Below are 17,525 nucleotides of genomic sequence, written 5' to 3' on the forward strand. Positions count from 1 at the left end.
TTCCTTCTCATAGGTTATCTTTCAGGTCTTAATATACTCCCTCCTTATCTCTACCTCTCAGAATCCTATTTTTAAGGCTCAGCCCAGGTACTCCCTCCTGTGGAATGCTTTTCCTAATCCTTCAATCTTTTGTGTTCTCTCTCTTCTCAGATTACCTCAGATTACCTTGCTTATCTGGGTAAATACTGTAGTCTATGACTTCTTGAGGTTAAATACTCTCTTGTTCCTATTTTTCTGTATGTCCGGTGTCTAGTGTTTTCCTTAATGTTTATTGAATCAAAAGTGTGCTTATTGTCTTTGGGAGAAGAAAGATCTGACTGCAACCATATGAATGCATATGTCCAGAATGTGTATACTCAGTCTTCCATGTAATAAAGGAATGACTCAATGGGTAAGAGCAGAAAGGGTGGGAGGGGCTAGTGTTTCCCATTCCTTCCCTCCTGGAGGGAGGGAACTGGAGCCAGTTCTGTCCATAACTTTTTCTCTGGTTCTGTGGAAGAGGAAGAAACTGAAGAGGCTGAAGGCAATGAGATGATATGGGCATCCCCTTATCTCTTTCTGTGCCTTAATTTGGAACTCTGCTGAACTGTGCTCTACCTGAGAACCCAAGGACCATGAATGAGAAGAAGCTGGAGGTGGTAAGCTCAGAGACACTAGTCCTGAATGAGCTGCAGGGCTGCCTCCCTCTTCCTCACACCCACCCAGTTCACCTCCTGTCAGCAAGCCTGCCTCGATGGTTTGGCAGCCCTGTGAGAAGCAACAAGACATTGAAGATGAGCACCAGTCCAAACCAGGAAATCTGGGCTCAAGGCTTCTCTGGCTCTCCTTATTCCTAATTAGTTTTCCTGGCTCTCCTTATTCCTAACTAGGTTATCCTGGGCAAGTCATTTCTTTCAGAGCCTTAGTTGATCTTCTGTAAAACGGTCTAATGACACTTTTGAGTCTCTTCCCCCCCCCCCCCCCCCCCCCCCCCCCCGGGTCATGGTAAAGAAAGTCCTTTGTAAACAACTTAGGCACTATGGAACTAACAGCTCCTATTGTTAATATCCTGTCAATAAGGCTCCTTAGCCCTGGGATAGGTTAGGTATGTTGCATCCCCAGGTTGGCATAATGGGATGGTAGAAAGAGATCTGTAGTCTCTCCTACTTATTAGTTTGGATAAATCACAACCTCTCTAGGTCTCAATTTTCTCATCTGTCAGTGAGATGAAGGATGAAGATCAGATAAATGACCTCTGAGATCACTAAGATCTTTAAATCTTTGATGCTATGACCTTCTGGACTATCATTGTCCTCTTTCTTCTATCCCAGAGGATTTGGGGGGGATATAGACAGGATGATTTTTTGGGGGGGTCTTTTCCAGCTCTGGCCTTTCATAATTCTGGAGTTTTATTAAATATGTATATTCATAAACTCAAATTAATTTTAGTAATCATTTAGCCCAACCCTCCTCACTTGACAGAGAAAGAAACTGAGACCCAGAAAAAGGATAATAGTTTGAATAATGGCCCACTGAGAGTCAGTGGAGGGGCCAGCACTAAATCCTTTGTCTATATTACCCTTTTCTTTGTGTCACTGAGTCAGAGCTATGTAATAATTGCATTTCAATGGCACATGAGAATTTACAAAGACTTTTTCCCTTATCCCTATGGTAAATATTACAAGTATTATAACTTCCATTTTAGAGATGAGGAACCTGAAGCATAGAAAAGTGAACTGCTTTGGCAAAGGTTCCCAGTTGATAAGCAGGAGTCAGGATCCAGATCCATGTGTCCTGTTTCCCTTTTCTTTGTACCACACTAACCTTCCTGAGGCTTCCTGGGCCCCAAACCTCCAGGATATATCCTGAGCTAAGCAATGAATGAAAAACATACAGAATGAGTTGGATGTTAGCAGTTGCATTTCAAGTAGCTAAGTATTAGCATATGCTTTGGTTTGGTGGGGAAATAGAACCTGTGGCCTCTCAAGGGAGGTCTTGTCCCATTGTTTTCCTCCCTTGTCCCAGCACCTGTTAACTCTGTGGCAAAGGTAGGTAATTGCAATGTTAGACACTTTTTGTGTATTATCACACTAACCCTGAGAGGTAGATACTATAGTTATTATTTTTCCCATTTTATAGGTAAGGAAACAATGTACCTATGGTCACAAAATAATTAAACGCTGGAGGTAAACCCAGGTCTCCTGACATCAGAGCCAGCACTTTCTTTTTCCTTTTTAATTAATTAATTAATTTTTAATTTTACAATGTCCCCCCAATCTCGCTTCCCTCCCCCATCCCCACAGAAGGCAGTCCATTAGTCTTTACATTGTTTTCATGGTATACATTGATCTAAGTTGAATGTGATGAGAGAGAAATCTTAAAAAAATAAAGTATAAGAGATAGCAAAATTACATAATAAGATAATGGGTTTTTTTAAATTAAAGGTGGTCTTTGTTCAAACTCCACAATTCTTTCTCTAATTACAGATGGTATTCTCCATTGCAGATATCCCAAAATTGTCCCTGACTGTTGCACTGATGGAATGAGCAAGTCCATCAAGGTTGATCATCACCCCATGTTGCTGTTAGGGTGTACAATGTTCTTTTGGTTCTGCAGAGCCAGAACTTTCAAGTAGTGATTGCTGGCTTCAAAGAATTTGCTACAGTATTAAGGAGAGAGGCACTGTTGTCATTTATGATATACAGGAGCTGAGGGCTTGGGAAATGTATTGATCCCGTCCTCTCCCTGATCCCAATTTTATCTCATCTACCCATTCATTTGATTGTTCCTGGACCCTATTCTCTTCCATTTTTTTGAGATGTTCCCACACCTTTCAGAATCTTTTTTTCTATAGGAAAGTCCTTCTCTGTGAAAACATCTGGGCTTGTTTGAACCAGATGACTAGATTTGAGAATGGGTGGGTATGGGAGAAGTAAAAACAAGGGGAATGAGAGTGAGAAGTCATGAAATTAGAAAGGCCTCTTAGTCCTCAGTGAGGTTGAAGGTGGGTGATGTGAGATGTCTTGCCTCTGGTAGGGTATCTTAATAAACTCATTCTGTAATGATTATTGCATCCAACTTTTCCTCATTTCAAAGATGAGTAAACAGTCTCAGAGAAGTGGGATGTGTCTTGGTCAAGATTATAACCCATCAGTTACTGAATGGAGAAATTCCTTGGGGATCCAAAACAAGAACTCTGTTGGAAGTCTCCAAACTCTTTGTTAGCTGTGGACACAACTAGATTTGATTTCCCTTTGGCTTCAGATATTAGCCTAGCCAGAGACTGGTGCCCATTCTGAGCAATGAAATAACAGAATTTTAGAGCTAAAAGAAATTTCATAAGCTAACCCAATTTATATCTGAATGATGATCTCAATAATAATGTCCCTAATACATGTCATTGAACATAATTAATTTGACAAACATTTATTAATTACCATGTACAAGGGAGACAGCTTTTTCCATTCCAATAGGAAGATACAACATGTACAAAGATTTTTTAAAAATGCAAAGTACATCAAAGTAAACATACAGTTAAAATGTAAAAATAATGCTAACAACTGAGTAGAGGGAGGGGAGATATTAGAAAAAGTCACTGTAGGAAGTGGCCTCTGAAGGAGGCTATAGATTTGAAGCTAATTCAACATATATTTATTAGGCACCAACTATATTCTAGACACTGTGGCTAGAGCTAGAGCTACAAAAACAGAAATGAAACATTTGCAACCCTAAGGAAGCTTATATTCTTGAAGAGAGCTGTGAAAAATGGAGGGCAGCAGAGAGATTAGTGTAGGAGACCTGGATAGACTAGAGATGGTAATCTTAAATCCATGGGAAGTGCAGTAATAGAGAGAGTGAAGAAAAGGCAGCCAAGAAGTAAATCCTGTGAGACACCCAAGGTTCGATGATGGGATCTGGATGATGACCTAATGACGGAGAGTGGAGAGGGGAAGAAAGCAGGGATGTTCAGCAGTGGAGCTCTGGGGTGGGGTGGGGGTGGGGTAGAACTTCAACTGTGGGAGAATTGTCTCTACCTTAGCTGAATTTGCTCCAGGTTCTGGAATCCTTAATTATGACTCTGATCATTGATATTCATAGAGACAGTGGTTTCAGTAAAGTGGCAGACTGAAAGCCAGATTAAAAGAAATAAAAAGGAGATGGGGAAATGTAGGCAGTGAGCATAGACAGCTTTTTCTAAGAATTTAATTGTGAGAGGGAGGATAGATACAGGATGATAGCTTTAGGGAATAGCAGAGTTAAGTGAAGGATCTTTTTTTTAAGTATAGAGAAGACTAGAGCTTGTTTGAAAATAGGAGGGGAAGGAGTCAGAAATTGAAAGAGGTTGAAGATGACACAAAGAAGGAATGATGAAAGGGATCCATTTCCACAGAAGAGCAAGAATGGGGTCAGGGACAGAAGCCAAAGCAGTGGGTTTTGGCAAGAAAGAGGTTCATTTCTTCCTTAGAAACTGGAGCAAAGAAGAGGAGGATGGGGGATGATATAGAAGAATTATGAGAGAGAAAAGGGAAGAAGAGGAAGATCATGATGGATAGCCAATGTTTTCTCAGTAAAGTAGATAGTCAGGAACTTTGCTAAGAGGGAGCACAGTATATGGAGATTGAGCAAAGCAAAGGTTTCCAACAGCCATTGTGAGGGGGGAGGGGAAGGGGAGGAGGAGGGGGAGGGAGGGAGGGGAGAGAGAGAGCAGAGAGATATTGAGTTTGGGTCAGAAGAACAGAAGGAGCTTCTCTTTCTTTCCAGACCCCCAGCCCTCAGGGTTTGTGGCTGTGCCTATGGGTGGGGGGAAGCATGGTGTCACATAAAGAACACTAGATTTGGAGGGAGAAGTCTATTCAAACCTGGTTCTGCTAAAGTTGTCCTTTTTTGACTATCCAGCTCTTTCTTCTGGGTTTAGTATTCTCATCTGTGAAATGAAAAACAGATCCATGATCCCTCCAGTCCTTTCCAGCTCTAAATTTCTATTAAAGATATTATTTGAGTTTTACAATTTCCCCCCAATCTTGCTCCCCCCCCACACAGAAGGCACTCTGTCAGTCTTTACTTTGTTTCCATGTTGTACCTTGATCCAAATTGGGTGTGATGAGAGAGAAATCATATCCTTAAAGAGAAGTCTAAGAGGTTACAAGATAAGACAATAAGATATCTGTTTTTTTCCCCTAAATTAAAGGGAATAGTCCTTGCACCTTGTTCAAACTCCACAGCTCCTTATCTGGATACAGATGGTACTCTCCTTTGCAGACAGCCCAAAATTGTTCCTGATTGTTGCACTGATGGAATGAGTGAGTCCTTCAAGGTTGAACATCACTCCCATATTGCTGTTAGGGGGTACAGTATTTTTCTGGTTCTGCTCATCTCACTCAGCATCAGTTCATGCAAATCCCTCCAGGTTTCCCTGAAATCCTGTCCCTCCTGGTTTCTAATAGAACAAAAGTGTTCCATGACATACATATACCACAGTTTGCTAAGCCATTTCCCCAATTGAAGGACATTTACTTGATTTCCAATTCTTTGCTACCACAAACCGGGCTGCCATAAATATTTTTGTACAAATAATGTTTTTACCCTTTTTCCTTATCTCTTCAGGGTATAGACCCAGTAGTGGTATTGCTGGGTCAAAGGGTATGCACATTTTTGTTGCCCTTTGGACATAGTTCCAAATAGCTCTCCAGAAGGGTTGGATGAGTTCACAGCTCCACCAACAGTGTAATAGTGTCCCAGATTTCCCACATCCCTTCCAACAATGATCATTATCTTTCCTGGTCATACTGGCTAATCTGAGAGGTGTGAGGTGGTACCTCAGAGAAGCTTTAATTTGCATTTCTCTAATAATTAATCATTTAGCAGCTCTAAATTTCTGATCCCAAGTGTGTGCCCTTGGACAAGTCATTTCACCAAGACAACTCAGTTTGACTCATATTAGAAGGGAACAGTAATATCTGCTGAACCTATAGGACATACTGCTTCTGAAGGACACAATCATTTATTGAGGCACCTACCATGTGTCAATGTCCTAAGTACTATAGAAATATTAATCTCATTTGATCCTCTTCATGACCTGGGAGGTAGGGCCCATTATCATCCCATTTTATAGTGGAGGAACCTGAGGAAAACAGAGGTTAAATGACTTGCTTAATGTCTCCTAGCTGTTAGAGGCAGAATTTAAACTCAGTCCTGAACCCAGTTCTAAAGCTCTATCCACAGGACCCCCCCCCCTTTTTGAGGAAGTACGCTGTAAACCTTTGAAGACTCTTAAACATGAGCAACAGTGCCTGGTCCTTCAAGATGAGAGTGGCCTAGGCACATTCTCAGAGTCTGCCAACCACTTGTCCCAATTCTTTGGGATTCCAGCCAAGGCTGGGCTTTTACTAGGGACATAATCCCCACTTGCCCATCCTCCTCTCCAGGTAGAACAGTGCCTGAAACAGTTTGAATTGAAGGAGTGCCTGAAACAGTTTGAATTTAATTGAATTGAATACCTACTGTGGGACATGGAGCAGACCTTGGCCCAGCCGGACTGACCCCTCCCCCACTGTCCAGATGCTGCCCACCTATGTTTGATCCACCCCCAAAGGCACTGGTAGGTTTCTAGGTTTAGTAGGGTCAGGCTCCAGAAACAAATGCATACCAAGGGGGAAGTGACCCAGGGCCAGAGTCCTGTTTACCTCAAAGAAGGGTCAGTGGACAGCTTCTTCCTCTTCTTTCTTCTCTAGTGACTATGCCTCCAGCTTACTATTCCATCCCCTTATTGGGAGAGGGGGGTCTTGGGAGGTTCAGTAGGCTAGGAAGTGAGGAGATAGAGTAAGGGAAGGACTTATAGGGGAAGAGCTCTCCTAGGGAGGGCAGGAGCAGGAAACAACCTTCCTATCCCTATTTCTCTATTCCATTCTCCCATCCCCAACCCCAGAGCAGGGCAATTTCCTGGTGTTGGAAATAGGATCATCAGAAGCCACTTTGAGGGTGCTGTGGGTGACACTCACAGGTGTCACTGGCCCAAGAAAAGAACCAATAATTCAGGAGTTCACCATCCCCACAGAAATCACACAAGGCCCTGGAGAACAGGTAAGATGCTGAGTCTGCAGTGCTCATATGCTCAGATACCCGGACATCCTTGGCAAACCCTGTGGGGAGAAAATGATGCCTAGCATCCCCTGGAGGCACTCAATATGTTGGACATTTCCTGAGACCTGGTCTCTGGCTGTTAAGCCAACTGGTTGGGCAGAGTGGACCAGTGTGCAGTATTCACATTACTAAAACCTGGACTTTGTCAGCTGAAAATTCTGAAGACAGAATCTTCCACTGCCCTGTGGACTGATCACTTGTCTGCAGCTTCCCTAATGCCCTCCTACCCCCTAAAACCTCACCTCCTGCTCCTACAGCTCTTTGACTTTGTTGTTGGATGTTTGATGAAATTCCTGGACCAGCTGAAGGTGGGATCCAAGATCATACAACTGGGCTTCAACTTCTCCTTCCCCTGTCACAACACAGGTCTTGCCAAGGTGTGATGGAGGAGTCTTGGGAGTTTTCAGTCTATGGAGAATTAGGAATTGACTTGTCAACTCCCTTGATAAGCATCTCCTAAGGAAAGAGCTGAATTTAGGAGAGAAATAGAGGAAGGATGAAAACAGAGAGGATTAATCACCCTTTTTTTTAATCTCTCCTCAGAGTACCCTTATTTCCTGGACCAAGGGCTTCAAGTGCAGTGGCGTGGAAGGCCAGGATGTGGTAAAATTGCTGAGAGAGGCTATCCAGAGACAGGGGATGAGAAAAGTGGGAGAATAGTTTAAGGAAGGGGGAATTTGGGTAAAAAAGATACATTGGAGCTGGAGGTGCCAGAAATTCCAGGATTAACCTCAGCAGGATTGGGGGTGGGGTATCGCCTTCTCACTCTAAATAGTAAACTGTGGACATGTAGTTAATTAGCCTGAAAAGTTATGGTACAATGAAAGAAATGTGGACTTGGAATTAAAAGATTTATTTCTGAGTCACTCACTTAACCACTGTGTGAAACTTAGTTTCCTCTTCTGTAAAATAAGTGGAAGAGATGATCTCTAAGGTCTCTTAAGGCCAATACATGAATTAATGCAGATTATTCACTGGAATAGTGAATAGTGAAGCTTAAATATTTTGGCCAAATACTGAGAAGGGAACTCTTTGGAAAAAAAAAAAACCCTTATGCTGGGAAAAATTGAAGGCAAAAGAAGAGGGGACAGCAGAGGATTAAATGGATAGATGGTATCATGGAAACAATAAACATGAGCTTGGATTGACAAGAGATGGTGGAGAAGAGAAAAAACCTTGTGTGCTATAGGACATGGAATCATTAATAGTTGGACTTGACTGAACAGCAACAACAAGGTGTCTATCACCTCTACTGTTGTATTTTTTACTCTGAGAATTTATCAAAAGTCTACTATTTGCTCAGTCCTCTTAGAGAAGACAAAAATGATTAAAACCTGCCCTAAATGATTAAAACCTGCCCTGGAGGAGCTCACGCCATAGGGGAGATGATGTGCATACAAAGGCTTCCTAATATCACCAAGCAGCCTTTGGTACAGGTTTAAGGAAAAAGTCAGTGTTTCTTTTCAGAAGAGAAAGACCTCAGATTGTGCTGGGTCAGCCAGAACCCTTCACCCTCCTAGCTCTAAAATTCCCTAGTTGTATGGAATGGATCCTCAGACAATGGGAAAGGCTTAGATGAGCCTGCAGGGAAGATGGCAGTGATGGAGGGGCAGGCTGGACGGCAAGTAGGAAGGAGCTTGTCCTATCTCTGAGCAGGGAGAGGTCACTTGATTGGCTTAATTAGGCAATGGCATGAGATGAAGGTATAAAAGAAAGGTGGGACTGAACTGAATAGTGTGGATGACACTCTATAGGAAGTGGAGAGCCATGGAAGGTATATGACAAAGTTGACATTTTGAAGACAGGCAAATCTGGTTGTATATGCCCAATGGAAGGAGGAGAGATTGGAGACAGGAGGAAAGACTAAGAGGCAATTATAGTAGTCTGAGTCAAAAGCTATGAGGGCTTGACCTTGGATAGTAACTGGAAATAAGAAAACTTTATAAGACTTTGGAATTGCTGAGATGTGTGTGTGTGTGTGTGTGTGTGTGTGTGTGTGTGTGTGTGTGTGTGTGTGTGTTGGTGGATAGAATTTTATAAGAGAGTAAGGTCAGAAATGACACTGGAGGTTTCTAGCCCAAGTGCCTATGACTTGACAAAAATTAGAAAGTTAAGAGGGGAAGGATAGGTTTGGGAAATCAAGTTCACTTTTGAACTTGTTGAATTGGATAGTTGAGAGTTTTGAATTCAGATAAAGGATTGGAGAAAGAGATAAGGAAGTTGGCTGGAAATCAGTAATAAATTATTGGGAGTGGATGACTTGACAAGGGATGACACCAGAAGGGAGAGATGACTATTGATTTTTATAGTACTATATGAGTGGGTGTAAGAGGAAATTAGTTTGATGTTTCAAGGTTTACGTTCAACAGATAACATAGCTAAAGAAAAGATGGGAGAGACCTTGAGGAGAGACCAGAGTCAGGGGACCAAGAAGAAGACACAGGGGGAGGAGGAAATCTTGGAGAGAAGAGTATCATGGAAAGCAAGGCAGGAGATAGTGGTCAGTAGTGTCCAACTGAGGCAGAAGAGTCAAGGAGAATGAAGGCTGCCAAAAGATCATGAGATCTGATAATCAGGAGTCAGAAGTGGCCATGGAGAGAGTAATTTCACTAGGTTGATGGGAACCAAAGCCAAGTAGTGATTGTTGAGGTAGGAAAGATACCTCACAAGCTGAGAAAGACCTTAGAGTATATTTAAGGAGGGAGAAAGGGTAGCTACTCAATAGAAGAATGTGATAGTGAAGGAAAGGAAAGGATGGAATTAGAGTAATTACTCAAGGAGAGTGGGATACTATTTAGAGAAGATCTTTTCCCCTCAATTTAAGCAATGCTAGAAGGCAAAGGAAATGGTTCTGGTGCATCTCCTTACTGGGGATAAGAATGGTTGACATGGCTTCTAGCGTGTGTATAAAGAACACTCATGTGATAATGGGTAAAAAATTGATGTTTGTCAGTTAGGTTATTTAACCAGACAGGATCTACATAGCTTCTTCAGAAGTGCTATAAGAATTGCGCCACTTGGTTGACACACTCTCTTACCCCATCATATCCATTTCTTTTAATTCAACAGATGTTTCTTTTTAAAATTATATAAATATTTTATTTGTTTTCCAATTACAAAAAATGGTAGTTTCTGCCAATCAATTTTTTGCAAGGTTTTGGATTTTACAATTTTTTTCTTTCTCCCTCCCTTCCCTCCCCACCTCTCCTCAACAGAAGGCATTCTGATAATAGTCTTTACATATGCTTCCATCATATTCATAGATCCAAATTGAATGTGTTGAGAGAAGAAACAGTTCTAAAAGGAAGAAAACATTAGAGATAGCAAAATTACATAATATATATGACAACTTTTAAAACTTGAAGATAGGGGCGGCTAGGTAGTGCAGTGGATAGAGCACCAGCCCTGGAGTCAAGAGTACCTTTAGTTCAAATCTGGCCTCAGACATTTAATAATTACCTAGCTGTGTGGCCTCTGGCAAGCCACTTAACCCCATTTGCCTTGCAAAAATCTAAAAACAACAAAAACAAAAAAAAATTGAAGATAATAATCTTTGGTCTTGAACTCCACTGTACCTTCTCTGGCACCAATAGTATTCTCCATCACAGATCCCCTAAAATTGTCCCTGGTTATTTCACTGATGGAGTGAGCAAGTCTGTCATGGTTGATTATCACCCCATGTTGTTATGTACAGTGTTCTTCTGGTTCTGTTCATCTCACTCAGCATTAATTCATGCAGGTCTTTCCAAGCTTTTCTGAAATCCCATCCCTCATGATTTCTTACAAAACAATAGTGTTTTATCTCACACACACACACACACACACACACACATACACACATATGTGTATATATATATATATATATATATATATATATATATATATACGACAGTCTTCAACAAACATTTCATAAGGGCCTACAAGATGCAGGCATTGCTAGATATTGGGGGATGCAGATAATAATAACAAATAATAACAAAGAACCCTGCCCTTAATGATCTAACAATCTTCTGGGGGAATAGAAAATGTAAACAGATAAATAAAAATAATTTAATTAAAGTAATTTAAGAATCTAGAATAAGACAGCCCAAGAACAACCTGCAATAGCAGGAAGCACATGAACTGAACCTTGCAGGAAAGTGCATGCCTATGCAAAGGTGTGGAGATGGTGAATGGATCCTCCTGGCAAGACAGATTGAAATGTAGAGTTTATAAAGAAGAGTTTAACAAATAATGGTTGAAAGAAAAGGTCTGAGCTGGATTCTGAATGTCTCTGTATTTTATCCTTAGAGGCCACAAGATCAGGTGATAATTTGGCCAGACCTGCATCTTGGGAATATTAGTTTGACTGTGATGTGGAGGATGGATGGGAGAGGGGAGATTCTGGAAGCAGGGAGAACAATTAGGAGTGTTAAGAACTAGTCCAGACAGAAAGGTGGTAAGGACCTGAACTTGAGGGGGGGTCTATGTGAGTGGAGGAGGGGGGAGGGTAATGAATAGGAGAGATGGGAAGGAGAGGGGGGAGAAATGACAAGCCTTGGCAACTGATTAGCTATGGGTTTGAGGGAAAGGGAGTTTATTCCAGAGTACAAGAACAATGAATGAAAATTGAAGGGGAAAAAATTTAGGTTCAATGTCAGAAAAAGCATCCTGATGACAAAAACTGCCCCAAAGTGGAGGTCTTCTCCACTGTGAATAGAGGGAAGCAGATGAATGTGAAAGATACTGTGGAGATAGGACCATGAGGCTTGCAGCTGACTGGATGTGGGAGTTAAGAGAGTGCCAGTCACTGTGCCAATCACCTATCTTGTTTGGTCCTCACCACAAATGCTAGAACATGGGTGCTATTTTTATACCCATTTTCCAGTTAAGGCAGAATTATGTGCCTTGCCTAGGGTCACACAGTTGGTAAGTGTCTGAGGAAGAGGGAAGAGTAGAGGATGTTGTTGAAATTGTGAAACTGGATGTCTGGAAGAAGGATGCTGCCCTGGTCAGAAATAAGGGGATATGGAAAAGAGATGGGTTTTGAGCAAATAGAATGAGTTCAATTTGACTAGATTGGCTTTGAATCCAGCAAGCAGTTGGCAATACCAGACTAGAGTTCAGGAGAGATTTTAGAACTGGACATTTAGATTTGAGAACCATCTGCATATAGATATGAAGTGAATCCCTGGGAATTACTGAGATCACCATGAGGGCTTACAACAGAGCCCCATGTTTATCTTAAGCTGGAGCAGAACATGGATGTCAATCCAGCTGAGGAGACCAAGTCAGCTAGGTATGGCCAGCATCAAGATAAGAGTCATGCCATGGAGGCTGGGGCATTGGCACTTAGCTTTTTTGGTGCCAATGTGTCTCTCTTTCTAGGTTTATTATGCATTATACTCCTTCACAAACTTAATGTTCCAATCAAATTAGCCACCTTGCTACTAGGTGAACAGAACATTCATCTCCCATCTCCATCCATGCCTTTGGGCAAGCTGTTGCCTATACCTGGGTTCTACTCCTGCCTCACCTCCACCCCCAGAGAATCCCTAGCTTCCTTCAAACTAAATTTAAATGCCACCTGAAGCTTATCCAGATTCTTCCTGGTGCACATCCTTCTACCCCCAACCCCAATGGTGTTTTATTGACTTGTAAATATTTCAATTGCTTTTTTGAGTTTAGTTGTTTCACCCACCCCTCCCCCCCAGGAACGAGAAAGTTCTTTGAGGTTAGGAGCTGTTTAATTTTTACTTTTGTAACTTCACCCTCAGCATATTTCCTGACACTTAATGGACCCATAATAAATGACACAATAAAGTTGAATCTTCAAAGTGATAAGTGAGGGCATGTCATTTACTGGAAGGAACCTTGGAGATCATCTTATCCACTTCCTTATTTACAGGGAAACGGTACCAGAGAGGTTACTCAAGGTCACAGAAACCGTAGAAAAAAATCAGGATTTGAAAATAGATTTCAATACTATACACTGGCTACCTAGTTATAGTCACATTTCTTTGGCTCACATTCAAGGTCCTTTACAGAAATTGATTTCTCTCCTCCCTGAACTTTCTTATCATATTGATTATTTATTCCCCAACTATATCTCTCTGCTTGCAATATTTTTCTCCCCATTTTATTCATCAAGTCCATTATTTGTTCTTTAATATTTCATTTTTTCTCAATTATATGTAAAAACAATTTTGACATTATTTTTTTTTCAAAATTTGAGTTTCCAATGATCTCCGTCCTTCCTTTTTCTCCTTTTCTCCCCATTGAGAAGGCAAGCAGTTTGCAAATGTAGTCATGCAAACCATTTCCATGTAAATCATATACAATAGATTTTTAAAGCCCAACTTAAAATCTGCCTCCTTCAGGAAACCTTTCTCAGTCCTCTGGTCAGGAACAACTTTCGGCTAAAGGGCACTCAAGTTCTTTTCATATGAATTTAGGCTGTAATATGGCTTTAACTGGGTTTGTGTTGGCTCCAAAGGCTGAACAAGGAGCAATGGATAGAAGATGTAGAGGAAAAACTTTCTAATGAATAGAATTCTCCAAAAGTAGAGTGAGTAAACTTGGAACCAAGTAGACTTTCATTCTAGGGGCTCCTTAGGTGCTGCTCCAAGGCAGTATTGTCTAAGGGGAACCTGTTCTGTTATGAGTTGAACCAGATGAAGAAGAGAGTGTCTTCCAATTCAGCTTCTGAGATATCCCTGACCAGACTGAGACTTATCCAAACTTTGTACCTTCCCTAATCCTTAACCCAGTACTCTGCAAACAGTAGGTGCTAAATAAATGCTGAATGAATAATGTATTAAATTCCATTGATTCCAGGAATGTGAATCAAAATTAGATTCCATGTAATGGAATACTATTGTTATATAAGAAATGATGAGCATTTCAGAGTGGATTTCAGAGAAACCTGGAAAGACATATCAACTGATGCTAAGTGAAGTGAACAGAACCAGGAGAACATTGTACATAGTTAACAGCAACATTGTGGGATTATCAATTATGACAGACTTTAGTTTTTCTTAGCAGTACAAGTGAACAAAGACAATTCTAAAAGACTTATCATGGAAAATGCCATCCATATCCAGAAAAAGAACTTTGGAGTCTGAATGCAGATAAAAGCATATTATTTTCACTTTTTAAAAATTTTTTTTCTTTTTTGTTGTTTTTCCTGTTTTGTTCTGATTCTTCTTTCACATCATAATTAATCTGGAAATATTTTTAACATGATTGTACATGTTATAACCTATATCAGATTATTTGCTGTCTTGGGGGTGGGAGGAGGAAAGGGAGAGAGAAAAATTTGGAATTCAGAATTTTACAAAAATGAATGTTGAAAACTATCTTTACATGCAAATGGTAAAAATTCTATCAAGATTAAAAAAATTAGATTTCAGTCATGATATAGCCCCAAGTGCTCAGAAATGTATCTCATGGGTAGTGGTGATGGCAACCTGTCTCCTCAGGCTCTGGCCACCCCCTACTGACCTCTCTCCTCAGGTCTACACCATTGATGTGATTGCTTCAGTGAATGACAGTGGGTACCATGAGGGGCTGTTTTTCCAAGCCCCAGGCATGTGAGATTGGGCTTGTTGTAGGTGAGGATGCTTCTACTTGGTGGCCTCCGGGGCCTGGGCACACTGGGGTGGTTCTACTACTGCCCACTCACTTAGAGAGACTGAAATCAATCCCCTCTGGCCTCCGACACAGGTAACAATGCCTGTTATATGAAAGAGGTCTGGCATGTGATGAAGCTGGGGGAAGAACAAGGCCGAATGTGCATCAATGTTGAGTGGGGTTCTTTTGGAGACAATGGGATCCTGGAGCCTATGCAGACACTCTTTGACTTCCAACTGGACCAGAAATCCTTGAACCCTGGGACTCAAAGGTAATGCTAGAGTTGGGGAAGGATTGAAATGCTTTGTTTTTTTGTCCTGATTCATCTCTTTCCCTCCCCAACACCCATATACTCTTTTTGAAAAAAATGAGAAAATGAATGTTAGTGCCAGGTCTCTTTGGGTCAGAGCCTTTGTGCTTATTCTGCTTCCCTGTCTTGAGGACAGTTCTAATGCCAGTTGTCCCTTTCTGCTCTGGACCCCCAGGTTTGAGAAGATGATTGGGGGTATGTACTTGGGAGAACTCGTCCACTTGGTGCTGATACATTTGATGGGCCAGGAGGTCCTTTTTGGTGGCATCATAACCCCTGCTCTGCTAACCAGTGGGTTTGTGTGCACAGAGCATGTGTTGGAGATAGAAGAATAAGTTGGGGGAACACTGGGAGATCCAGATTTGTGGATAAGTCGCCTGAGTTGAGAAGCCTGTTGGAGGTTCCTGACGCGGAGGACAGTGTATATTCATGGGGTGGGGGGAACAGGAATAAGGGATAAAGGGCTGATGATACATGGGGCACCCTTTTATCTGATACTGACCCCTGTGCATTCAGGCCGGGACACAACTCAGTCCTCTCCCTTTATAGTCCCTCTCAGGACGGTGCTCGGGCCCAAGTAATACTGCAGGGACTGGGACTGAACCCCAGCATCAAGGAATGTAAGCTAGTTCAGATGGTGTGTGAGGCTGTGACTACCTGAGCTGCCCAACTTTGTGCTGCTGCCCTCACTGTCATCCTTCAATGAGTGAAGAACAACCAGGAGAGATCCAAATTAGGCACAGCCATGGCTACTTGTGGTTTTATTTTTGAGAAGTATCCCAGGTACCTAGGTTTGGGGCTGAGGGCTGGGGGAGTCCCAAACCCTAGAATCGTGGGCCTGAGAGTTGAGAGTACTTGTAGAAGGGGTCTACTCCACCTTCTCATTTTTCAGAGAAGAAAGAGGGAAAGGGATTTGTTTAGGGCCACATAACTGATAAGAATCAGGGTCAGGTGGTGAACCCAGGTTTGCTGCCTCTGTTCCTTAGTTTTCCCACCTGGTGAAGTCTTGACCAAAACTTTGATTTGGGTGGGGAAGAACAGGAGGATTGCTTCAGGACCCCTCTCCCTGGTGGCAAGTAGAGTGTGTGACTTTGGGCTCTGAAGCAGGGTTAGTAGGGACAGCTGGGTGGCACAGAGGATCAAATGCCAGACCTGGGGTTAGAAAGACTCCTCTTCCTCAGTTTCCACACTTCCTAGCTGTGTGACCCTGGGCAAGTTACTTAACCCTGCTTGCCTTAGTTCCTCATATGTCAAATGAGTTAGAGAAGGAAATGACAAACTGCTCTGGTATCTTTGCCAAGAAAACCCCAAATGGGACCACGAATAGTTGGACTTGACTGAAAAAATGACAACAATATGGTGGGGAGGGGTTGCTATGTGGTAGAGGAAGGTCTGTTCCCAACTCCTCCACTCCTACCAGGACCCCTTTCCCTGCTGTTTTCCTCCCAGTCTCCTTCCCACAGATGACTTCCAGACCAGCTCAGCCAACCCATGGATCCAACCAGAAGGAGGAGGAATCAAGTAACAATCATTTATTATGCATCAGCTTGTTTGCCAGACAATGTGCTAGGCTCTAAGCATACAAAAAAACCAGTCTCTGTCCTCAAGCAGCTTTTATTTCATGACTTATAAGTAAATACAAACATAACATCTAATACATATCAGGAAATGCAAATATAATACACATATAAGTAAACACAAATACTATCCAAAGTCACTGCAGATACTTGGGAAGAGCCAAGGCCCTAGCAGTTGAGGGGAGTCAGGCAAGTCTTGGTCAAGCACTTGAGCTTGAGCTCAGCTTGGAAAGGACCCAGGGGTTCTGAGAAGTAGAGGTTGGGAGTGGGACCCTTCAACAAGGTGGATAGGAATGGAGAAAAAATGTTGTGTACCAGGTTCAGTTATTAGGCCTGCTTGGTTGGAATGTAGAATGTGCAAAAATAATAAGCCTGGAAAAGCAAGTTGGAACCAATCTGAAGGGTTTTTGAATGACAGAGGAGGTTGTCTTTTATTCTATTGGCCACTAGAGGTTTGGTGTTCCAGGAGGATTGGAGCCAGGCCTGTTTTTTAGGAGTGTCACTTGGGAAGCTGGTAGAAGAGGATGGTTTAGAGAGGGAAGAGACTGGAGGTGGGGAGACCACTTAGGAGGGGAAATGCTAAAGGTCTGAATGGAGAGTAGGGGCAGATGTGACAGATATTGTGCTGGTAGGATTAACATTCACATGCAGAGGGAAAAACAAACAAATCACAGAATCTGAATGGATACTATTTTTTAAATATTCTCTTATGTTTCTCCTTCTTATCATTATTCCTTTTCTTTCTTTTCCATTAAACCTAATTTCTCATACACAAAATTACTAATATGTAACTATGTTAAACACAAAAGTATATGCATGACTTTTACTAGACTATTTGCTGCCAAGGGGAGGGGGTTGGGAAAGGAGGATGGTAGAAAAATGTGTAACTTAGAAATATGTAACTGAAT

General features: G+C 41.9%; 1 protein-coding gene across 1 annotated transcript in view; it reads left to right on the forward strand.

Moving 5' to 3' along the window:
* The first annotated feature begins 449 nt into the window (after positions 1–449).
* HK3 (hexokinase 3) overlaps positions 450–17,525 on the forward strand; it is a 44,000-nt gene continuing 26,924 nt past the window's right edge. Inside the window, 11 exon segments of the mRNA XM_074202745.1 lie at positions 450–638; positions 6,405–6,509; positions 6,511–6,577; positions 6,905–7,059; positions 7,377–7,496; positions 7,663–7,757; positions 14,598–14,648; positions 14,650–14,711; positions 14,791–15,001; positions 15,216–15,371; positions 15,590–15,823. Of these exon segments, the coding sequence (XP_074058846.1) occupies positions 615–638; positions 6,405–6,509; positions 6,511–6,577; positions 6,905–7,059; positions 7,377–7,496; positions 7,663–7,757; positions 14,598–14,648; positions 14,650–14,711; positions 14,791–15,001; positions 15,216–15,371; positions 15,590–15,823 (1,280 nt within the window). The 5' untranslated portion in view covers positions 450–614.

Source organism: Macrotis lagotis, chromosome 1, assembly GCF_037893015.1.
Source record: "Macrotis lagotis isolate mMagLag1 chromosome 1, bilby.v1.9.chrom.fasta, whole genome shotgun sequence".
Taxonomy (NCBI): Eukaryota; Metazoa; Chordata; class Mammalia; order Peramelemorphia; family Peramelidae; genus Macrotis; species Macrotis lagotis.